Consider the following 25354-nt stretch of genomic DNA (forward strand, 5'->3'; position numbering starts at 1 on the left):
AGCATTCTAAAGGAATGAGGCCTACTTGCTCTTGAACTCCTTTAAGCATAGGTATGTCCTAATTCTAAGTCGTTTCTCCTTTTTGCATTAGGTTCACACAAAACAAAGACAAAATAATCACAAGACAACAATATATTTATATACAATAATGAGCTCAAATTAGCAAAAGGAAAATGACATAAACATAAAATATGTGCTCAAGTGAACAAAATGAAAAGCAATATGAATAAATGAGCAAGAAATAAATGGCATTAAAAGTAAATTGCAAGAAATTAAATGCTCAAATTAAAGTTAGTAATTAGTATGGTTATGTTATTTTGTCATAAGATAATGTAGCGCTATGTTAAGCAATCGTAAGTGGACTAATGTAGTAGTCACACCTATCTGAAGCCGGTCAATAAAACTATAGGCAAATAAACACAAGTTAGAGATCATGACTAGTAAGTCAAGCTCCACAAACATGCCATGCCAAAACAAAAGGGGAAGGGCCTTGTATGGACTTTAGGTTTTTTGCTTGACCAAGAAGTAACCTATCTTGGACACAAAACAACTCACTTGATCTTGGATCAAGTTGAGTTTGGTATGGATCAAAGAAGGTTAAACCTCTCATTTGTCAAGACCAACCATAAGACATTAACGCATTGGCCAAATTATGAAAAAAAAAAGGGATGAAGATGAAATGGATGAAAAGAGAATTCAAGCATCAAACTCAATTGATCAAATATGAACCAAGTCATCATCAATCAATGCCAAACAGAAAAGAAATGAAGATTACAAGTCAACAAGTCAACCATATCTTTTTGGTATTTTTTGAATTAAAAATAAATGCAAAATAAATTTAACAAAATATGGTCAAACCTCAAATTTAATTCAAATCAACTTCAACAAGTCCAATTAAATTGTCATATGTCTAACATGGTCAAACAAACATTGAAAAATTTTCTCAATAATTTTTGAAGTCAGAAACTATTTAAAAACAATTAAAAACAATGAAAAATAACACAATATGAATTAAAATCTCAAATAAATCTCAAATCAAATACGAAATTGATGAGACTATTTTTCATTGACTTATCATTATCCATAGGTGTTAGGAAAATATTTTTGGATTTTTCAAATATCAGAAAGTAATTAAAAATGAATTAAAACTATTAAAAATCAAATAATTCACAAAAAATATTAAATGAAGTCACAAAAATAATTAAAAAATCAAAATATGAAACTAGATTTTTCAAGAATTTTTTTGGCATTGGTCTCATATTTTTGTGACTTCAAATAAAATATTTATGAATTTTTGAAAATAAAAGGAATTAACTGAAATTAAAAGAAAGTAGAAAAATAGGAAAAAAAGCGCAGCCATCAGATCAATTCATTAATTAACGTGGCATGGATCACATGGCTCAAAGGCGCAGATACATGGTAGGCTGGAGTCAAACGCGTGACATGCTGCATTAAAATGAGTAAACACATTGGACGCTCGTGATTAAAACATTGAGGCACGATCCAAAGGCTGGTAGGCTACCACGTGGGGATGGTGGTGGAAACCACGATCTTCTCCGGTGATCCAACAAGTTCCGGCCACCACGCGCAGGAAAATAAATTGCAATGAAAATAAAAACATTGGACATCAAAATGAAGCTAAAGTGATGTACATCACCACTGTAACCATGGATCATCCTCACCATTCCTATTTAGAGAGAAATGTGAGCTTGAAAATCATGGTGTGTCAACTGGAATGGCACGATTTGAACAATTAAGACCACCACTGGCCTGCCTCAAGTGAGAGGACTTCAGAAAACCACACAAACCAAAGAAATTCACATTGAATTGCAAGATCTAGATCAAAAAAGTTTGAGGTTCTACCTCTAAAATAAAGTTTCAAATGCCACGAATTCTCCAAGATCTTGATCTGCTTTTGCTCTGGAAGTGTGATGGAGATGATAGGTTAAGGAATTGAGCTTTGAAAATCAACTAATGATGTTGAATTTCAAGCTTGAAAGCGAAAGAGAAAACTGAAAATTCCTTTAGTGAGGGTTGGGATTTCAATTCAGCAGCAATTAAGATCTCCACTTGGTTTCCAATTGAATGAGAATGAACACTTATTTATAGCTGAAATGGATTGCAAGGCATGGTTCCCTCATGTGCATGAGATTTTAATTCTCCTTGCATGGGCCTGTACAGGCACATGTAAGGCCCAATGATGGGTGCAAATCCTTGCTGATACCAACTGGAAATGAATTGGACGTGCATAATGAACTACACAAGCTTGCACATCAAGTTATATCATGAAATGCCAAAATGGGAATAAAAAGAAAGCTCTTCGAAACTCACACATGGTAAGTCCAAAAAAGTAATGTGAGTAATGGTTGGAAAGCCCTTGAAATAAGGAATAAAAGTAATGTTGGCAAAAAATTCATTTGGCATTTGGAAATTAGTGAAAACTGGCTGTGAAAGTTTGGGCACAAAACATGTTTAAGTTCCCCTTTGAAAATTTTCACCAAAAGCAAGCATCTTCAAGCCCCTCTGTTTCTATGATGCAAGCTTCAACTGAAAAAACCTCCAACATAAAAGTTGTAGATATTTTCAAGATGATCAATTTATATTCAAATTTTGAATCATTTGGATTTTTCATGAGAAAGTTATGGGCACTTGAAGTTGGGCATTTTTCAAATTCAATGACTTAGGTCCAAAGTGACCTATAATGTTTTGTATTATCACATGTGTTTCTTTTAGGATTATGAAGTTTTGTAAAACATAAAATTTTAATTAGAAATCTTAATATTTCCAATGCATTTGGTCTCACCTCAAAATCATAAAAATTAAAGAAGTTACGTCCTTGGGAAATTGACCCAAAATTAGGGTTTCAGTCAAAATGACCTATAATGTTTTGAAATAAATGATGACCTTCCAAGTTTCAAATGGATTTTGGATGAACATTAAAGTTGTTCATATGATTATTAAGAACATGTTTTATCTTGGGGTCATCTTCATTTGACAAACACATCAAAGGTTGTATCTCAGTGATCTTCAGTTTAGTCAGATGACTTGACTGGTCAACTCTTCAAGGCCAAACTTCCAATCTTGATGAATGAATGATTGAGGATCCTAAAATAGGCTCATATATGCATAAAATAATGAATGAAAGAACTTCCCTTGATTAATTTTGATCATAGGTTGAGGTTGCTTCATGAGTAAGGCACAGTCAAAGCACAATTGAATTAGGGTTTCCTTGGGAAACAATCCTCAAGCCCTTTGGATTATCTTGATCAAATTGGCAAATTAAGATACTTGGGAGACATATATTATTATTAGGAGCTTTGTGTACCATTGTCATGCTTTTTCTCATCTTCATCTAGCCACGTCATTGAGCTTATGAGCCTCCTAGGAACATTGGAGCACATGATCACTTGAGCTTCAAAACAAAAAGAGTTAGTGACATATTTTTGTGCTTTTGGTTAATAATCAAAATAAGAAAAGCAATAATATACAATACAAGCATGCTTGGTGGTCTCAAACCACTAACACAAATCCCAACCCTAGGGTTAAGGAGCCAAACATACTATGATCCTTGAGGCAATGCACTGAGCAATGATATGATGCCATGAGGGATCTTAGGGTCAAAATTAGGGTATTATAGTCGGTACCACTCTGTCGGCCTTTTTCTTATTAGCATTTTGCATGTCTGAAAAGGGACAATAAAACCAATCTGGAATTGAAGAGCCGAAGGCGAAAGCCAATAGGCTAGATGGCGAAGGAGGGAATCTGATGTTTCCGAAATGAAGGGCGTAAAGATACTTGTCTTTCATGTAACCAGGTATTTTAAGCTTTGGGATCCTGCCGGTTACCTTCTCCTTTAATTCGGAAGCGGCCTCAGAAATGGTCCGACGAAGATTATCAGGTCGATACACAACTTGAAAATATTTCTGGAAAGCTTGAATTTGTTTGATATGGAGAGCCTTACACTTGGTCGATTTCGCCGGAAAATGGATAAGAGCCTAAGTTAGTTCAGATAGTTTTTCCTTGGGAGCACCAACGTAAGCAGCAAGATATGATTGCCACCAATCATCAAATTCTTTGGTACAGAGGAAGGCTGGTTGAAATGGAATGGAATGGAGCCTTAGTCGTTTTTCCCAAAGGGCCTCAACATCTTCTTTGACCACATTCCAGGGCTTATCACAAAGGATGTTTCTGAGCATGTCAAGAGAAGAAAACAGGGACTTTAGAACAAACTGGCAAAGTCCAAATTGTCTGGCTACCAAGTTGGGTTGGTAAGCAACCAGTCCAGGGTTGACGCCAGATAGTACAACCGACAAAAACTGGGGGACCAGAAAGCGTCTCCAGATAACAAAAGTTTCATTCTTGTGTTCATCTTCATTCGGAGGGAAAGCCCTGGTGAGCCATTCAGGAACTTCAGTTCGACTACAGAAAGGAGCCATAGAGGGGTGAAAGTCGGTGCGAGTTAACATAATGTCAAACAAAAGGAGAAACACCTTGACATCAGGAAAGGTTCTGTCGATGGGGGTAAGAGGGATCAGTCGCTTCCAAAGAAGGTTTTTCTCTTCTGGGGGACACGCGACCCTCCTCATCCCATGAGACGTTATATCTTTAGAAAAAGTGGTGTTGATCCACAATCGTAGGAACCAGAAGGGACCGTGAGCCAAGACATTCTTCTTTTTTGAGTTCTCAGGGTCAAGGAGTTTGATTTGGCAGACGACCTTAGTTAAAGAATCGTAAAGAGAGGCCAGTATTAATTGGCCAAGAGAAATGTCACGCTCTTGGTGTAGCTGAGTCGCTAGGAGAGCAAAGTGTTTAGCTATCTGCATTGATCTAGAGCAGAACACAAAGCGAGACAACCAAAGAGTTAGAAAGGCTACATGTTCTTCAGTGGTCATAGGCCCCGAAGATGTAGCATGATGATCAATGAAGTTATTGTATGTCGGTTTGCGAGAATCACCAACGTCAAACCTTAGAGAGACTGGTGCTACGGCTTCACAGTCGAAGACTTTGCCGGTCGGTTTTAGGCCTGTAATGGCAGCAATATCTAAAAACGTCGGTGTAATCATGCCACACTTTGTATGAAAGGAGTTGGTAGAACTTTCCCATAATTGGAGGGAAGCCAACAACATGCCACAGGATTGAGGGGGGCCACAACGGGCAATCTGCAAAAGGGTATATATACCTATTCGTTTCCAGTGGTCGATTTTCTCTGCCTCTAAACGATCCATCCAAGCGCAAAACTTAGGACAGTTCTTGGGAGGAGCAGTTCTAAAGTTCCTTTCGACATAATGGAGGGAGAAAGGTTTTTGAGAAGAAACTAGTGGTTCAGAAATATGACTGGTGGGAAAAAAGGAACTTTTCTTAGTTATCTCAGGTTGACAATTCTCTGGGAGTGGACCTAATAATGCTAGAGGTTTGTCAGATAGGGAGGAAGAGATTAATACCTGAGAACGACAAATTTTGGCTTTTTCTTTAGCGAAAGGAGGTTCAGGAACATATTCCTTGCCATCAATGACGAGTAGTTACGTGAGCTTCGCAACGGAGGAGAGTGTTTTGTTTTTGCTTGAGCTGGCCATGGAAGAAGTTGAAGGTTTAAAAAGAAAGGAGTTTTGTTCATTTTCGTTTACTGAAGCAGGGGGAAAATATGAAGAACGAAAAAAGGAAAGAAGAAGAATAAACATGGGTTTTATAAGAGCTTAAACCCTAGGAAAAGGAAAAATGGACGTTTGATTTTCTTTTTTTTGATACATGTACCCATGTTCCCACATCCGCGGACATGTGGAGGCAAAGGGGCAGTCGTGGGTGGAGACACGTTTCCGTCATAGAGATGTGAAGTGATGGAGACGTGATTTTGTGAGTCTCAGGAGAAAAAGGAGATGTTTGTCATGATTAGATGACGTCAGTAGCGTGGGACAAACAGTTGTACCACCAAGTAGAAGTGGAAACGGTAAAGAGCAATTCGACATCTCAAAGATGCCACTATCTCGTAAAAAGTCGACATTTGAAAATGGCATCTCTGGGGGGCATTTTGTTACCACAAGAAATTATTAAGGCATGTTGAAGGCGTAATTAATGAAAGCGCCTTATGGATTTAAGTATTATACCTCACCAAGGGGATGTTTGAAAGAAAAGCTGAGTCCAAGATAAGCAAGAGCTGGGAAAACCACAAGTTACCAGAAGATGAAATCGACGGAAGAAGCAAGTTGGGTCAAAATCCGTTCTGTCGACTAAACCAGAGATTGGGACTTAAGAAGTTCTTGATTGTATCGGAAACATAGGGGACGGTGTCAACATAAGTACCTGAGCGGCATAACTTTGAAATTCAAAATGACTAGCAGTTACAAGGAGAACGAGTGCCAAAGATATGGAGCAATTTTTAGATCGTGTAGCACGACGTCTGTCTACAGACAATTATTTTTGGGGTAGTTTTTCCTGTAGACAGTGTCTTTAGTTCATTATAAATAGGGGATCCCATAGAGGACTCCGGGGTGTTCACTTTGTACCAAAATCACTTGTAAAAAACTTCACATTCCCAGCGTGAGGAAGCAAGAGTTTTCAAAAGTGCTATGTACATGAATCACCACATTTACTTCAATGCAATTTCCTTATTTTTCAATTGTTCCCGTTGAACACTTTGTTTTAATTTTGTTTACGTTTGAATTATCTTTTTATGTTGTCGTCTACGCTGTCGACACTAATTCTATTACGATAATAGAATTCACCAAAAGTGTGTTCGTTTTGTGTGTCTTTTGAATGTTATAGTGTTGTCGGTCACGAGTCACCCATAGTCTATAGCATCATCATTTCGTGTGGGAAAACCTTTGCTTGTTCAATAGTTTGTCAGAAGGCGTTTCTCACAAAGTTAATAGTCCGTCGAATTAAACGAGTTACCCTGTTACATTAGCACATGTCTTAGGATCAACTGGACGATCCTGCAAGTAACCCTTAGTTTAAGGCTTAGGGAGGACCAACGATTATTTACCAATTTCCACAGTAAGCACAATGGACTTAGGGACTTCTTATTAGGACCCTTGCAAAAGAACTTGGATGATTATTCAACCCGGACATGGAAAGGAGCATTCAAGACTCAAGAACTTGTAATATTTTATGTGCTTTCTAGTTTAGGACACAATTGCACACACAAGGCTTTCTGTTGGGCTACCTGACAATGAGACCTTTTATTTCCTGCATTCCCTTGTACTTTACATGTACCCCCTCCCCTTTCCGATGTATGCTTTTACTTGCTTTCTTTTATTGCTTGTTACTTATTCCTTAGGCATTAGGAGCGCTCACCATTTCGTAATCAATAATAAAACCCTTGATCCAACGTCAAACGGTCTTTTTTCAAATAAAAAATCAATAAGTAAACCCTTGATCCAACGTCAAGCGGTCTTTTTTTCAAATCCAAAATCAATAAGTAAACCCTTGATCCAACGTCAAACGGTCTTTTTTCAAATCAAACTCAAAAACACAATAAATACGATTAGGATTATACGCCATGAGCCTTAAGTGGTAAACAAGGGATGAGAATGGATTTTTCTTACACTCGTTCTGAATGCTTTGAACACAAGACGTTTCGCTTGGTGGTTCGAGTATTCACCTTTATCCATAGTCTTTAGTGTAATCCGAAATTAATAACACTTTCTCAAAACCCAAAACCAATTCAACGCATTCAAACCTTTTGTTGGAGCCTTAGGGCATCACTTTCGAAAACCCTTATTCAAGGTAATAAAATCAACAAAACAAACAAACATTTTAAACCCAAGAACTACGGGGCTCTGATTTCTCACTTCAACAAGTGGGCATACGTAGGCATAAGGACCCAATCCTTTGCGAGCACACTAATTTAAAATCCACCTCCACTCCGCAAACCTTTGGCAAGCAAACACTTCGATAAACAACACACATTTAAGAGTAAACATCCTAGATGGTTCCCATGGAGTACCATGTGTCGTACCTCGAAAAAATGAGAATAAGACCTAGGGAAGCGCAATCGCACGCTCGCAATGATGAAATGAACAGAGTCGCCCCCGAACTTTATTTATTCCTAAAAGGAAAAGGTAAATATCAATAAAACCCAAGAAAGAACGACAATGATTATGGTCGTCGCAACCAAATCAGGGTTTGGGAGTCGATTACGCAAGGGGAAGGTATTAGCACCCCTCACGTCCGTTGTACTCAACGGGAAACGTTAGGTTAGTTGTGCGCGTTAGTGTCAGTTTGAAATGTTAGGCTTTCTCAAGTTATTAGGTGGGAAAGAAAGAGTAGGAGAGAGAATAACGTTTTTTGATTTTCAACGAAGGAGACTAAACCTAAGTTTTTTATTAATGGGCCTGACAAGATTTATGAATCCCGCTCCTACGTATCTCCGGGTGCAATAGAGAACTCAAGGCTTACGTAGTTCTGGGTAGAAAAATGTTTGTTGGTTGGTCGATTTTAGCGAAAGCTACTTTGTGTCAATCGATGAAAACATTGTTGGACTACCCAAAACAAGTGGAGAAGGGGACGTTTTCATCATGGCCGAATGGATTTACAAATTAACATTCGTGGGCAACGTCGCAAGCTTACTCACACATTCAAGTGGACGAAACATTGCTTTGTATTATCTTGAAACAAAATACCTTTCGTTTGAGAAAGGGTTTAAGGGTTAATCGCACGGCGGCGAGAAAAGGTTTGATTGGTGGGAATGTGTTTTGAGTAATGGAAAGAACTTGGATGAGTGAGATATCCATCTCGAATCCTAGTCTCAGGAGTGCATGGTATCCACCACATTCCATTTCCATCTTATTTGCAAAAGTATTTAATAAGAATTAAGTGTTTTTTGAATTTGATTGAGAAAGGGTTTGACAAAAACGTGTTGATGATTTTGGATGATGGTGAGAGGTAAGATAGGTTAGATATCCATCTCGAATCCTAGTCTCAGGAGTGTGTGGTATCCACCTAATTCCATTTCCATTTTTATTGAAAAGTATTAAATGGGAATTAAGTATTTTTGAGTTTTTATTGTGAAAATGGCTTGACATTGGATCAAGCATTTGATGAGCGATTGAGAAATATTTAAATGACATGTTTGAAAGGAATGGAATAGATAGAAATGGATGGACAGAAATGGATGGATTTGTTTATTGGGAAAATACTCGACGTTGGGTCGAGTCTTTATTTTTGTTAATTTTGGAAATGATTGATTTTATTTTTGTGTTAGTAACTAGCTAAATAGTCAAGCAAATAAAGAAATAAAATAGTAAAATTATTACACATCATGGGAGTGGGGGTATATTTTGTCGAATGGGGATTCAAAATAATGAAACAAATACATTGGGTTCAATCAACATACAAGCAGTGTACGAGTGTAGGTGCAAGGGAATGATCTCATTGTAAGAAGGCCCAAGAGTAAGCCATATGAAGAAAATAAACTATACAACAAGTTATATTAACAAGACATTTAAAAATTAAATTGATATAAGTAAAATATGGACGTGCACGGATTAAAATCAGGATGCGAGAATGTGAATCAAAGTCACATAACGCAAGGACGTGCAATGACAAATGGGAATTGAGGAATAGACAAAACCTAGATAATATGCTCAAAGCCGGTTTGCGCACATTGACAATAATTGAAATGTCATATGAGATTAATCAAAACGCGGCGAAATACTATCAATATCTCGATAAAAGAATCATGGAATGACAACATGAGAATTGTTGAGTCCATATATTAAAAGTCGAAACAACAAGTACCTAAAAAATGGAATAAACATGAAAAGGTTAAAAAATAGTTTTTTTTGAAATGATAACAATAATAATAAAACTAAGGGATGCTGCATACATGTATCGAACCCAGGACCTAGGGCTTCTCAAGTTAAGGATTAACCATTTTATCCATTGATCAAAATATGATTATTAACGATAACTAGCAGTATAGTAGAATAACTACACGAATTACTGGTATAAAACCAAAACGGAAATGAAACAGCATGACGCCTCTACCATGAACAAAGCTGCTATTTATCCCACAACTCCAAAATCATTTTTACTTTAAAACACAAAACAAATCTTAACTTTAAAATTTTAAGAAAAAAATACAAACAAGACGGCAAACTTATGGTGAGATTCAAAATCGAACAGAACAAATTTCCGCAACTAAATCACCATTAGACGTGCGAAAAGAAACAGAAACCAGCAGCAACATCACTACACAAGCAAAACCTAATACGAAATTAAACAAAAAGGGTCTAACCGAAACGCGAACGGACTTATCGACGGAAGGCGTGAGGAGCAATCACTAACAAACTGAGTTAAAGAGCAAGGCGCTACTGTTGCGTATCGACGATGATGAGATATTATGGTTATTGTTCGGAACTTGACTTGTTGGAAAACACTCGTGTCGGACTGCTGCTTGGACTGTTGTTACCGAGTCCGCCGGAAAAAATAACAAGCAAACCTTGGAAACTAATGTTGCAGCGAGATGTGTGGACGGGTGGTGTAATACCCCAAAATTTACCCATCATTTTTTCTGGAAGCATGGGATTTTGTTTTACATTTCATTGGCATCATATTAGGTCATACTCATTGCATACTGCATTAGTGACTTGGGAATCAGGGTTTGATTGATCACTCCTTAACAGAAGGAGCCCACACAAAGCAAGATTGAGAATTGGACTTCATTTTCTAAATAAACAAGTCTCAAGGGTCTTAGGGGGCTCCAAGTGTCTTATTGTGGTCCTCAGTTCATCAGTGAAAGATTCAGAGCTATCAGAGTGTTCATCTGGATTTAATCAAGAAATTAGGGTTTCATGGCTACTTGCAACAGGCAATGTTTGGTTGGAAGTAGAGGGGCTCATCCATGTTATGATTGGAGAGGCATCTTGGCCTAGGAAGACTCACAATTATCTCAGAAAGATCCATTGGCAAGGAGTGCAATCAGTCCCCGATCATTTTGCCCTAAAATTAGGGTTTGGTATAAAATCAGTCTATTTCTGATTCTTTGGGTGAAACTCTTTTCCATGGCCCTCCATATGTCCACAAGGGTCTACATACAAAAATCATCTTTTTATTTGAGCCAGAAGTGCTTCGATTGATCATTGGAATCGGAAATCAGATAGTTTGGGAAAAGTCAATTGTGGGGCCAGAAAAGTCAACTCCTGACATTTTGAGAGTGGAAACTCAAAATCCATGCCTAGGGGATCCTACATGTGAAATTTGATTAAGATTGGATCATGGATTCATCATGTAATCAGGAATTGGAAAAAGTTACATAATTTGGAAATTGTTGACTTTCCATTTAGGGCAAGTTTTCATGATTGTTGCACTCACTTTAAACCCATTTTCCATCAAGATAAAAGCTCCATTTGGAAATTTCTCCAACAAGAAAGTTGTTCCTCTTGTTCCAAGCTTTCTATAACTATAAAGTTTTCTCCATTTGGATCAAAATTGAGAAAGTTATGCTTAGTCAAAGTGAGACATGTTTTTAGGACACTTAGAAAAATTTCTAAGTCCAAAAATCTTCAAAGTTTGTCAAGACTTCTTGGCCAGTTTTCTTGTACTTCAAGGCACCAATTAAAAATCTTTTCTTCACAACAATTATACCTTGCCATGTCCTCTTTCACCTCCTTTTAGAATCATCTCATTTGGATCCATGGTTTAAAAGATACATTCACCTAAAGTGGGCACCATGACTTGATTCTCTAGGCAGATTTTAGGCCAAAGTGGCCCAACCATTTTGGCATGGTGAGACCTGATCTTGAGGGCCATTTTTCACCTTCTTCCTTTCATCATTTCCACTTGTGCTCAATATGAAAGATGACATACTCCATGAGGTCTTGCTACTGTTTGCATTATTTCATCATTTGGTAGCTTGCTCATTAAGTTACATAGCCTCAAAGTCATCATCTTGGACTGTTTTCTTGCCAGACCAAACCAACCAAGTCATGCTGCATTACACAACCCATGTTTGCTATTTTCCTCATTTGGCCATGCAAATTTTTTTCCACTCACTTAACCTTTGCCAAAATAAGCAACTTTCAAACACCACCTCACTTTTGCATCATTTTGCTCATAACCAAAACAAACATTTCTGAGCCCATTAAGGATTTATTGACCCACATATTTAAGCCATAAACCCTAATCTGAAGGCAAGGCATTGTGATTTTCGAGCAAAGCAAGAAAGAGGCCATTCAAGCTAGTTTCCATTTCTCAGCAAAGATCTCAAGTTGCAGCACCAAGAGAGCAACACCATCTGATTCCATTTCTCCACAACCAAGAGACAGTGGACCAAGCTTCCACTAGGTACCTTTATTACTCCATTTCCATGACTATTGCTTTGCTCATTCCATGCTTGTTCATTACTGTTTACCATGCTCATTACCATGCTCATCATCATGCTGGTTTCCATGTTAATATTATGTTATGCTTGCTTCTGAAGTCCTCAACATGAGGCATTGTTCATGTTGCTTGATTTATGTTATTGATTTCTGTTATGCCCGTGCCCATGGTGTCACCTTGTTGACAACATTTCTCCATGTTTAAGCCACCACTTTACCTAAAATAAGATACCATGATAATCTTCACGTTCCATACTTGAATTCTGGGTTTTGTTTCGTGTCATTTGATGCCCTATGGTGGTTGCATTTTGTTGTTGAAGTTGAAGAAAACCCACTGATTTTTTGCGTGTGCATGGCATGACATTAGGGTTTTTCCATGGCCCAATGGGGAAGACGACTACGTGTCGTCATGAAAGCCGTTAGATCCAAGGCTTATGTTTTAATCTGGGTCACCCATGCGTTTTTTGTCTTTTAGTGACTTAATGAAGGGTGACTAGTTGATATTAAGTTACATGTCTTTTTTAAATTAAAATGTTATTTAATTGGTTGTCACGCCTGATTAATAATGGTTGTGGATCATGGGCCTTGTGCAGTCTTCTTTCAACACCCCCATGCATGGCCCATTAGCGCTTAGTTCATTTTTTAGTTCAGTCCAAAATGCCAACGCACCCCCTTTTCATTTCTTTTTTTTAATTCTCATTTATTTTTCTGTTTTGATTTTTAATTCTTTAAAATATTTTCTTTATTCATAAAAATCCCCAAAAATATTTTCCACATTTTTCAATGCCTTATTTAATTTTATTTAATTTTTATTTTCGTATTTATTTAATGTTAATATTTTATTTAAATTATTAATTCTAAATGGTTCATATTAGCATACATTTTTTATTGATTTTTATTTTTATGACTTAAAATTATTTTTAGATTCTGATTTTTGAGATGAGGGTTGACCATTGTCCCATGGTTAACCTGACCTTTTCTTGGATTTTTATTTCACTATTTTCTATTTATTTGATAATTGTTTTGGTTGGTTGACCTTTAGTTTGACTTCTGCCTTATTTCAATTAATTCATACACCAATTTTCATTATTTTTTAAATCTTTTTGAGGGATGATGATGTCCTGACCCCATTTTGTTTAGTTTAATTTTTCATAATTTTCTTGATTAATTATCTATTTATTCTTGATTTATTTTTAACCTAGTCTTCTTTATTGACTTTTGGTTTGACTTTTGTTTTGTTTTAATTAATTCATGAACCAATTTTCATTATTTTTCAAATATTTTTGGGGGATGATGATGTCCTGACCCCACCTAACTTAGTTTAATTTTTCATAATTTTCTTGATTAATTTGCTATTTATTTGATATTTTTTAAGTTGACTTGCATTTTCAGTTGACTTCTTTATGATTGATGTTTGACTTAGGGATTGCGTATGGCAATTGAAGAGATCTTTTGATCCTCCCTTATTCATCTCATATGCCATGTATTAGAGGCCTTTCATCTTGATTTTATTTGGTCCTTACCTCATTTCCTGATTAAATTATTCAGTGAACCCTTGGTGTGCATATTTTCATCTGTCTGATTCATCTGTTATTTGTTACACTTGCTTCTTTCATTCATGCCATTGCTTGATTGTTTAACATGTTCATACTCCCATGCATTGTTTAAAGCTCCATTATTTGATTCTTTGATTTGATTATACACTTGTTTACTCATCTGATTTGATTGATAACTGTTGCCTACTTGTATGATGATTGAGGCATATATTTTTATTGTTTGATTGCCATGAACCATCCCCATTCATAACAAATGTACCCCTCTCCCATGAAGTGTATAATATTTATTCTTTCATTCTTTATTCATCTGTTAATACAAGAATTAAAACGAACATCCGATAATCATTTCAAAACAAGATCAAAATCTCGATCCAACGTCGAGTAATCATTTTCAAAACTTAACAGAACCATCACGCATTCATCCATCCTCTTGTAAGTCGATTGCTTCAGGCATCGCCATCTACCTGTAAGTCAATTGCCTCAGGCATCGCCATCTACCCCTATCCGTGACTCCTCGCCTTGCTCAATCCGTCGACTCTTGTTCCGTTTAGGTAGCACCCATTAGGTAGAACCCTTTGTATGATAACATAGGTAGAATTTCCTTATTCTTTGCATGCTAACATTAGGTAGATGTTCCCCTTTGTAAATCCTAACCCATAGGTCCACATTGCATGACAACTCTAGGGCAGAGCTTCCCCACTTTTAGACCTTCCGTACGTCTCCGATCTTGTGGCATGCCAGTCCGTTCTATTGCAACGAGGTAACCTCCTAAGACTCGATTCAGCGAGCTGCGACACCTACTGCTAGGACGTTGAACACATTGCCCACTCTCCTTTGACATATCTAGTGTCCTCTTTTGTAAGTCCATGTTCAGATGGAAATCCTTAACCCCTAGTTAGGCGAACTACGACAACTCTGATTCTCATGTTCAGATGAGATACGTAGGCACGAGATGCGATGTCTTGCCAAGTTTTTTTTGACTGACGACTAAGAATTAATCCTTGTTTGCTTTCGCCCTTGTTGCGATTCTTTTCTCTCGCCCTCGTTGCGATCGAGACCTTCCCTTTCTCTTACCCTAGTTGCAATCGAGACCCTTGTTCTCGTAGTTAGCTGAACTACGTTTTGCTCTGATTCTCATTCCAGATGAGATACGTAGGTATAAGACGCGATGTCTTACCGAGCACACTTCTCTTTAACCCATAGGTAGCCGAGCTACGAAGACTCTGATTCTCATACTCAAATGAGATACGTAGGCATTGGATGCGACATCCTTGCGAGTCATTTTCTTTTGACCTTCTTTTAGCAGATAGTACCTTAGATATACCTACACCCTTTAGAGAAGAACAACAAGAGTGGATCTCGTAGAGTACTACGGATGCGTAGGGGTGCTAATACCTTCCCTTCGCATAATCGACTCCCGAACCCAAGATTTAGTTGCGAGACCTTGTCTTTTCCTTCTCTTCAGGTTTTCTTCGATCGTTTCCTTTCCCTCCATTGGGATGAATAACGAACGGTGGTGACTCTTCTGTCTTTTCCTCGCCAGTTGTTTTTTTCGCCTACGTTGCGACAGGTGGGTAGAAGCAAACGCGAGTGAGGGTTGAGGCGGCTGGAGGGAGGAAATCAAAATAGGGTTTTTTAATAAGTGTGGAATCCTTTCTCAAGAAAGAGAGTTTTTTAATTTAAGAAAAAATGAGCTCCCTTTTCCCTCTGCGTATTCCCTGCTCTTATTGGCTCGTAGGTACCAACATCATTTTTTCTTTCCACTCAGCCTCCCATGTAACTCTAGTGAGTTGTCCGAGCAATGTAAAGAGGGATCCAATGCATATATTTTTACTATTTTCTCTTTTTGAACTTACAACAAAATTGATAAGTAATAAAAATTAAAATAGAACATATCCTAAATTTCTAAAACTAAATTATTTCTAATTAAACCTTTATTATTATCTTGTGAGTTAGAAACGACTTTGGTAATTAAAAGAGAAAGAAATCGACTACTTTTATTTTATTTTTAAAAAAACTTCAAAGTAAACAAAACAAATAGTTCTAACAAAAAGAATATTTTTTATATTAAAGAGCGATTTAAAAATGAATAAAAGTCGGGCGAAAAATCGCTAGAAAAATTAAATCGAACGCACTAAAATGATCAACACGAAATATACTTATTGAAAAAATACAACGTTTCTTTTAATTTTGAAATAAATTTTGACCGGTTAAAAGGCTCAGGCGGGTTAAAAGGTGACCGAAAAATAAATCGAGCATACCAGATTAAACTACGCGAAACATAGATTAATAAAACTGGTGTTTGCAAGTTTGATTTAGAAATTTTTCGTCCAATGATTTGACGGATCCCAGTCAATTTATTCAACCAGTTTGGCTGTAGATTCAAAAAAATTGTTTCGGCTGATACTCTAGGCACTATGCGGAATGGTATGCATGGTATGATATGTAGAGATACAATAGCTATGATGAATGTATTGAATCAGAAATTCAGGGTCAAAATTGGGGTGTGACAGTTGCCCCTATTTAAGTATCTTCAACCAGAAAATATGAAGTAGGACACTCTTCATATGATCATAGTGGAAGATAATTAAATACTAAGAAGACCCGAATTTTGAACCTGAAATGCAAATGATGTGACATGATATGATATGATATGCATGGATACAAGACTCTCTTTTTTTGTAATTTTTATCTGCTAGGGATATGGTGAACCCTTAACAAGAGATGTTATGCCACACAAACATTCTGTGGGGAATACTGATGGCTCACAGGGAAATAGATAAATAGGGTCAAACCAACTTGCTGAGGATAACAATCCTGCTGGAGAGTCAGACACACACGGGGGAGTACTCAAAGTGAAAGTCGACAAACGAACCTTAGAGTAAAAGAGATTTCGTCAGTAAGTTCACACATGACTTACTAACAACTGGAATATTATAAGAAAAATTCCACAACAGGTTCATACATGACCTGATAACACTGGAATAATCAAAGAAAAAGGTTCTTCAAAATAGGTTCAGACATGACCTGGTAATATTGGAATAAAAGCTCAACAATAGGTTCATACATGACCTGACAATCCTGGGGAATATCAAGAAGTTCTGACAGCAGGTTCAGACATGACCTAGCAGTATTAGAAAAATTCAAGAAGAGTATATCAACAGGTTCATACATGACCTGATGACAACTTGAACATCTTGACAAATCCGGAGATTTCTCACAAGAAAATCATCCGATCAAAAATTCTGGAAATTACTGTCAATGAAAAAGTCAAAATGACAACTTTCTAGGAAGTGCTAGGGCCAACGGGATAGAAAACTCTATGTAGGTGCCAAAAACAATTGTAATTATACCATAAACATATATCACAACCAACCTCTAACAAATTAGTGCCAGTTACACCTGGACTTCAAGGGCGCTGATGACGACCAGACTTAAAGATACCATTTACAGATGGATTTGACAGATGCTGGTGACAACCAGACTTTAAAATGATACCAGTTACAATTGGATTTGACAGATGCTGGTGACAACCAGACTTTAAAAGGATACCAGTTACAACTGGATTTGACAGATGCTGGTGACAACCAGACTTTAAAAGGATACCAGTTACAACTGGATTTGACAGATGTTAGTGACAACCAGCCTTTAAAAGGATACCAGTTACAACTGGATTTGACAGATGCTGGTGACAACCAGACTTAAAGATACCCTTTACAAATGATTTGACAGATGCTGGTGACAACCAGACTTTAAAATGATACCAGTTACCACTAGATTTCAAAATTTGTGCGCCAGTTACAACTGGACTTAACATATAATGCCAATAATAATTGGACTTAACACCAATGTTGGTTACAACCAGACTTATCATACCATTGACAAATGGATTTTATCAAAGTGCCAGTTACAACTGTGCTTGAGGTACCAATTATGATTGGATTTGAGACAAGATGCTGGTGACAACCAGACTTTAAAGAGATACCAGTTACAACTGGATTTTATCATGTGAGTGCCAGTTACAATTGGACTTAATAGGTAATGCCAATAATGATTGGAATTGACAGAAGATGCTGGTGACAACCAAGTTTAAAGAGATACCAGTTACAACTGGATTTGATCAAAGTTGCTGGTGACAACCAGACATAACAAATGACGCAAGTAACAACTAGACTTAGAGGTCGAGGAATAAAAATCAACAACGAAACCTGAGTTTATGCAAATGAGCATGAAGTACTTCGGGTTATGTATGATTTTGATTTTGCTTATATGCATGATATATGAATGATCATGATATGCAAATGCTGACAACATGCAGACTGGGAGTTTAAAGAAGGCTTTAAGGAGGTACTGAATCCTCAACACCAATAACTCAACCGAAGGAGTGAGTAAAAATGCATCAAAGAAGGATCCATCAAGCTGAACAGTTACAACTGGTCCAGTAATCCTTTTGGAGAATGCTAAACTCGTGCTCTCTAGAGATATATGTTGATCATCCAAGAGAAGTCTTGCAACTTGAGACTTACGGGGAAAGACGAAAGATTTCCTTTTAATATCTCCACATGTCAAAGCAAAAATTGTGTTTCTCAATATGTTGAAAAATTCTTTTCAAATTCCAAATTTCATTATTAACAAATAAATGGTGTTTTGCATAACAAAGAAAATCAGATAAAAACAGCGAATGATAGAAATTGATAGGCAAACTTGTATTTTTATTCAAGGATGGCAGCACACAAATGGTGTAGCTCCATGGAACATTACAAATTTAGAAAATGGCAACGGGAAAAGGTTTATATTGAATCACAATGACTACTACTATCCCTAATAACAATGACTCCACGAGACTTCGCTTCTGAAGGGAGTAACCAGATTGATCTTCCACCTTTAGCTCTTCTTGTTGATCAGTGACAAAACTGATGCAGTCTATGCCTTTTGTCCCTAACTTTTGCCTGGATCTCCCTTTCGGGTTTTAAATCCACCGAGACGCTCTTTTTTTGCCTAAGTCGCCCTTTTAGGTTTTCAACTTAGCAAGCTACCATTTTTTTCCCTGACTTTTGCCTGGACCGCCCTTTCGGGTTTTCAGTCCACCGGGCTATAGCATCTTTTGACTGCATCAGAGTTCACATGGTGAATGAGCTCTTCTCCATCCATAATTGTGATAAATAGAGAACCTCCAGAGTATTCTCTTTTTACAACGTATGGGCCTTCATAGTTGGGAGTCCACTTCCCACGAGAATCCTTGTGTACTAGCAAGATCTTCTTGAGCACAAGATCCCCTTCCTTGAACTCTCGAGGACGGACCTTTTTGTCAAACGCTTTCTTGATTCGTTGCTGGTACAATTTTCCATGGCACAGAGCGGTCATACGCTTCTCATCAATGAGGTTAAGTTGATCATAACTATTCTAGATCCATTCAGCTTCGTCTAGCTTGGCCTCCATCAATATTCTCATTGAAGGTATCTCTACTTCGACTGGGAGAACTGCTTCCATCCCATACACCAAGGAGAATGGGGTTGCCCCTGTTGAAGTGCGGACTGAGGTCCAGTATCCATGCAAAGCAATGGGTAGCATCTCATGCCAATCCTTATAAGTTTTCACCATCTTTTGCAGGATTTTCTTGATATTTTTGTTGGCAGCTTCAACAGCAACGTTCATCTTTGGACGATATGGAGAAGAATTATGGTGGTCAATCTTGAAACTCTCACATAATTCTGTCATTGTCTTGTTGTTCAAGTTTGAACCATTGTCGGTAATGATCTTGCTTGGGATCCCATAGCGGAAGATAATCTCCTTCTCGATGAAGCGAGCAACCCCATGTCTCGTCACATTGGTGTAGAAAGCAGCCTCCACCCATTTAGTAAAGTAATTGATGGCAACCAGAATGAAGCGATGAGCATTGGAAGCCTTAGGCTCTATAACACCAATCATGTTGATGCCCTACATTGAGAAAGGCCAAGGCGATGTCAAAATGTTCAGCAGTGTTGGCGGTACATGCACTTTGTCAGCATAAACCTGACATTTATGGCATTTCCTATAATAGCTGAAACAATCGGACTCCATGTCATGGTTTCTCTTGTAAAGAACATCATTGCTCAAAAAGAGTTTGGACGATAACCTCCTCAGAGTTTTCTTGTCCAACAATGTAGCATCTTCTGGATACTCTTGACTTAGAAGATAGCGCTTGATGTCATGAAACCATGGTTTACCATCAATTTCTTCTTCAATCAATTGACAGTAGGCAGGCTCATCTCTTCGCTCGATTCGAAGAAGTGGGGCTTCATTACGGAATCTGACTTGGTACATTGATGCTAATGTTGCCAAAGCGTCAGCCACTTGATTTTCTACTCTTGGGGTGTGATGGAAAGTGATATCATCAAAGTATTCTATCATCTTTACAACATGAGCACGATACGAGATCAGCTTCGCATCACGAAATTCCCATTCTCCTTTGACCTGATAGATCACCAAGGCTGAATCTCCATACACTTCAAGGATCTTGATTCGGAGATCAATTGCGGCTTCAATACCAAGGATACAAGCTTCATACTCTACTACATTATTCGTACAATCAAAGCACAACCTTGCTGTGAAAGGGGTAAAGCCACCATTTGGATTCATCAAAACAACTCCCACACCATGACCATTGTAATTGGAGGAACCATCGAACGCGAGCTTCCATCGAGATCCTGGTTCTGGTCCTTCATCTGGGCCTGGGATCTCACAATCCTTTATCACCATGATATCCTCATCGGGGAAATCAAACTTCAATAGCTGATAGTCTTCCACTGGTTGATGAGCAAGATATTCTGCTAACACACTTCCCTTGATTGCCTTCTGGATCACATACTGGATGTCGTACTCTGACAAAAGCATCTGCCAACGGACAAGTCTTCCAGTCAAGGCAGGTTTCTCAAAGATATACTTTATCGGATCCATCTTCGAGATCAACAAAGTAGTATGGCAGATCATGTACTGCCTCAAACGACGAGCGGCCCATGCCAGCGTGCAACAAGTTTTCTCCAAAAGCGAATATCGACTTTCACAATCGGTAAACTTTTTGCTCAAATAGTAAATAGCATGTTCTTTCCGACCAGTTCCGTCATGTTGCCCCAGCACGCATCCCATTGACCCTTCAAGTACAGTCAGATACATGATTAATGGCTTTCCTGGGACAAGTGGAATCAAAATAGGAGGCTCTTGCAAGTATTGACAAATCTTCTCAAAAGCACTTTGACAATCAAAATTCCATTCAACAACTTGATCTTTTCGAAGCAATTTGAAGATAGGCTCACACGTGGTCGTCATATGTGAGATAAACCTTGAGATGTAATTCAAACGTCTAAGGAAACCTCTAACTTCTCGCTCGGTGCGTGGAGCAGGCATTTCTTGTATAGCTTGGACCTTGTCACGGTCCACCTCAGTTCCTCGTTGACTAATGATGAAACTAAGCAACTTCCCTGAATGGACACCAAATGTGCATTTTGTAGGGTTTAATCATAATCTAAACTTTCTGAGGCGTTCAAATAGCTTCTTCAGATGGCTCATATGATCTTCTTCACTCTGAGACTTAGTGATCATGTCGTCAACATAGACCTCTATCTCCTTGTGCATCATATCATGGAAAAGAGTGACCATAGCTCTTTGGTAAGTTGCCCCGACATTTTTGAGACCGAAAGGCATTACCTTATAGAAAAACGTGCCCCTAGCGGTAATAAAAATGGTCTTCTCCATGTCATCTGGAGCCATCTTGATTTGATTGTATCTAGAAAAACCATGCATAAAGGAGAATACAGCAAAAATTGCGGTGTTGTCTACCAGAGTATCAATGTGTGGTAGAGGGAAATCGTCCATTGGACTAGCTTTGTTCAGATCCCTATAGTCAACACACATCCTCACCTTGCCGTCCTTCTTAGGCACATGTACAATATTAGCTACCCATTGTGGGTACTTTGCCACTGTAAGGAAACCAACATCAAATTATCGTTTGACTTCTTCACGACTCTTCAGAGCCATATCTAGTCTTGTTCTTCGGAGTTTCTGCTTTACTGGCGGGCATTCTAGCTGAAGCGGAAGCTTGTGCTCAACGATGTCGATGTCAGGCCTGGCATATCCTGGTATGACCATGCAAATACATCCACATATTCTTGTAGCAGCTTAACCAATCTCTCTTTGACGCTTGATTCAAGTGTGGTGCCGACTTTAACTTCTTTCTTCTCTTCCTCTGTGCCAAGGTTGATTGTTTCCACCGGTTCTTCATGTGCTGAAGGGCTTTGGACTCGTGCTCGAGCAGCCTTGCCAATTCCTCGGGGATGTAACAATCTTCTTCACCCTCTTCTTCCGCTTGGTAGATAGGGGAGTCAAAGTCATGAGAGGGAGTAAAGTCACTGGATTCAACGGGGTTATAATTTATTCTGCATGTTTGAATGATTGATTTTTTTTAGAAAAGTAAAAGTAAAGATGCACAAATGAAAAGTTTTTTTGTTTTTGAAAAGATTTCCAATTTCTTAAGAGAAAGAAAGTAAATTAATAATAAGAATTTAACAAAATGTCTTTCATTCACTGATAATGATTATTTGAAAATGAAAAGGGGGCCTACAACATGATCCACTAGCCTTGGGCAGAGCTAAGGATTTGAAAGGAAAAAACAACAATTATTACTTTGACAAAGGAAAAATTTCGGGGATCTCAACCGCCTTCCAGTTGTTCAAAGTTGTTTCACGCCGGTAAACCAAACATGGCTCATCTTTATCTTTGGTGCTATCTCCAATTGCATTGACCTGATCTCCATGGATGAATCCTATGCTGAGGAATACTTCCTGGATGCTTCGGGTCTTATCCTTTGTAGGGACTCGGACTCCTTTCGCAACGGAAGGCATATATCCCAGACCAAAGCGATCATGCTTCTAACGAACATCAATAAGCTGACCCTAACCTTCAGGGTTTCTTCCTTCAATACTAGACTTGGAGCTTTTCAGAGAAGCGAAAGATGAACGAGCTTTCCCAACCGGGTCCTTCATCTCCACAAAAGTGGAATTGGCTATTTCAAGAGCTTGGAAAGAAGTTTCCAAAGCGTCCTCATCAGCCTTGATATATCTGAAGGATGAAAGATGACTAACCACAAAGTCCTCTTCCCCAGAAATGATTATCAATTGATTGTCCACCACAAACTTCATTTTTTGGTGTAAAGTGGAGGTGACTGCCCCTGTCGCATGAATCCAAGGGCGCCCCAATAAGCAACTATACACTGGATTAATATCCATGACTTGGAAAATAATCGGGAATACATGAGGGTTAATCAATATGGGCAGTTCAACCTCTCCAATCACGGTTCTCCTGGAACCATCAAAAGCTTTCATTATCAAGTCACTGGGCTTCATAGCTAGTCCTTGATAAGATAACTTGGCGAGTGTTCTCTTTGGCATAACGTTCAGAGAAGATCTGGTATCAATCAAAACTCTTGCCAAAGCATCCTCTTTGCATTTTACCGAGATATGAAGAGCACGATTGTGATTTTGTCCATCCTCGGCTAATTCCTCTCCACTGAAGCTTAACGTATTGCAAGCTATGATATTTGCAACTACCCCATCAAATTGGTCTACTGTTATGCTTTGCGTTACATGAGCTTGGGCAAGCACCTTCAACAAAGCCTCCTTATGGGCTTGGGAGTTTAATAGCAGAGACATAATAGAAATTTTAGATGGTGTCTGATGCAACTGGCCCACAACCTTATAATCACTTCTCTTGATCAGCTTCAAGAATTCAACAACATCTTTAGATTGGACCACTTCGGGTTCTTTAGTGGGAGCTACAACTATAGATTCCTTGGCCGGCCTTTGAGGAGTGATATTGAATTCAGGTGTATAGATTTAACCACTATGGGTCATTCAGCTCATTCCTGCAATATCGGTGATGTCCTCATTCACAGATCCTGTCACTTCAACATTTGCACTTCCTTCAACAACCTTGTCCACAACGGTAATCTCATATTTCCAAGGTACGACCTTGGTGCTTTCGTATGGAAAAGGCGTGGGCATACATATCTCGATAGGTGACGGCAGACTATTCGCCGGAACCACCCCACCATTGTAATATGGGATTTCAACAAGTTCGGGTAAATTGAAGCAAGGTTCAATTACCAACACATCTTTAGTCTTCGTAACGCTGGATATCTGAAGCACTCCTTTATTCATCAAATCTTGAATGTTATCTCGTACCACCTGACACCCCTTTGGGTATGTGGCACACTCTACACAATTTTCACGACTAACATTAATCAGACAAGCTTCCACCAACCGGGCATGGAACGCTGCCAAAGGAGTCTTGACATCATCCACATTTTCAACCATAACACCAATAGAGGCATCTTCAATGGCGTTTACTGCAGGATCTCCATGGGGAGGAAGAGGATTGTTCTTCATATTCGGTCCCATATCTTTAAAATACAGGATCTTGTTGTCAATCAACTCACGAACCCTATGCTTCAAAGCATAGCAACCCTCTAGGTCATGCCCGGGGGCACCTTCATGAAAAGGACAGTGTGCATTAGGGTTGTACCATGGAGGCAGACAATCAGGTGGAGGTCCCATAGGTCTGGGAACCACCAAACCCTTTTGCAATAGGGAGGGATAAAGCTCAGTGTACGACATTGGGATTGGATTGAATGTCTCCCTATCCCCTTGCCTCCTATTCTGGTTCTGAGCATTTTGCCTTGGAGCTTGAGCTCTCGGCTGTTGATAGACAGGAGCTGCTGGTGCTTGTTGATAATTTGGAGGAACCGCGACACGTTGTTGAACTAGAGCTGGTCGATAAACTGGAGGCCCTTGATAAGCCTGAGTAGGTTGTTGATTGAATGCAGGCGTCACAACAGCTACATACGGTTGCGGGGCGTATTGGATGGGATACAAGGGCTGCTGATATGGAAAGGGTTGTTGAACATACTGTTGAGGTGAATATTGTTGTTGTCTCCTTCTTGGAGGGGCTCTTCCTTGGCCAATAGTCACAACATTCGTTTCCCTTCCTTCTTTCTGAGAAACCCTCCAGAGAACTTCTTTGGATTAGTATTTGAAGTTCCATCTATAGCCTCAAGTTTGCCATTTCTTAAACCATATTCAACGGGAGCTCCTATAGCAACAAGCTCGGAGAATCCCAAGGAAGCACTTCCAACCATCTTCTCATAGAATTGGGGTTGGACAGTGTCGATGAATAGTTTGGCCAATTCCCTTTCAGTAAGACGTGGTTCAACTTGAGAAGCCAGTTCCCTCCATCTCTGAGCATATTCCTTGGAGGACTATTTGTCATGCTGGAACATGCTTTGCAACTGTCTTCTGTCAGGTGCCATGTCCATGTTGTATTTGTAGTGTTTTATGAACGCGTCTGACAGGTCTTGGAAACATCTGATCCATACTTAAATACCACTTGGAAGGAGCCCCACTAAAGTTATCTTGAAAATAGTGGATCATCAGCTTGTCGTCTTCCACGTGT

General features: G+C 38.6%; 2 protein-coding genes across 2 annotated transcripts; both read right to left on the bottom strand.

The window, feature by feature from the left end:
* Nucleotides 1-3995: 3995 nt before the first annotated feature.
* On the bottom strand, nucleotides 3996-5225 carry LOC127104024 (uncharacterized). Its single transcript, XM_051041246.1, has one exon. The coding sequence runs from the start codon at nucleotides 5223-5225 to the stop codon at nucleotides 3996-3998; it is 1230 nt and encodes a 409-aa protein (XP_050897203.1).
* An 18532-nt stretch (nucleotides 5226-23757) lies between these two features.
* LOC127104025 (uncharacterized) lies at nucleotides 23758-25040 on the bottom strand. The gene is made up of 2 exons (XM_051041247.1): nucleotides 24907-25040; nucleotides 23758-24838 (listed from the first exon to the last, which is right to left on the bottom strand). Exons 1-2 carry the CDS (start codon nucleotides 25038-25040, stop codon nucleotides 23758-23760), a joined length of 1215 nt encoding a protein of 404 aa, XP_050897204.1.
* Between the last annotated feature and the right edge of the window lie 314 nt (nucleotides 25041-25354).

The sequence above is a fragment of the Lathyrus oleraceus genome, chromosome 7 (genome assembly GCF_024323335.1).
Source record: "Lathyrus oleraceus cultivar Zhongwan6 chromosome 7, CAAS_Psat_ZW6_1.0, whole genome shotgun sequence".
NCBI lineage: Eukaryota > Viridiplantae > Streptophyta > Magnoliopsida > Fabales > Fabaceae > Lathyrus > Lathyrus oleraceus.

Coding starts and splice junctions, on each gene's coding strand:
- LOC127104025 (XM_051041247.1), bottom strand. CDS start 25,040: ATGGTTGGAAGTGCTTCCTTGGGATTCTCCGAGCTTGTTGCTATAGGA. Junction 24,839..24,906: donor CCAAAGAAGTTCTCTGGAGG/GTTTCTCAGAAA, acceptor CCCTCCAAGAAG/GAGACAACAACAATATTCAC.
- LOC127104024 (XM_051041246.1), bottom strand. CDS start 5,225: ATGGATCGTTTAGAGGCAGAGAAAATCGACCACTGGAAACGAATAGGT.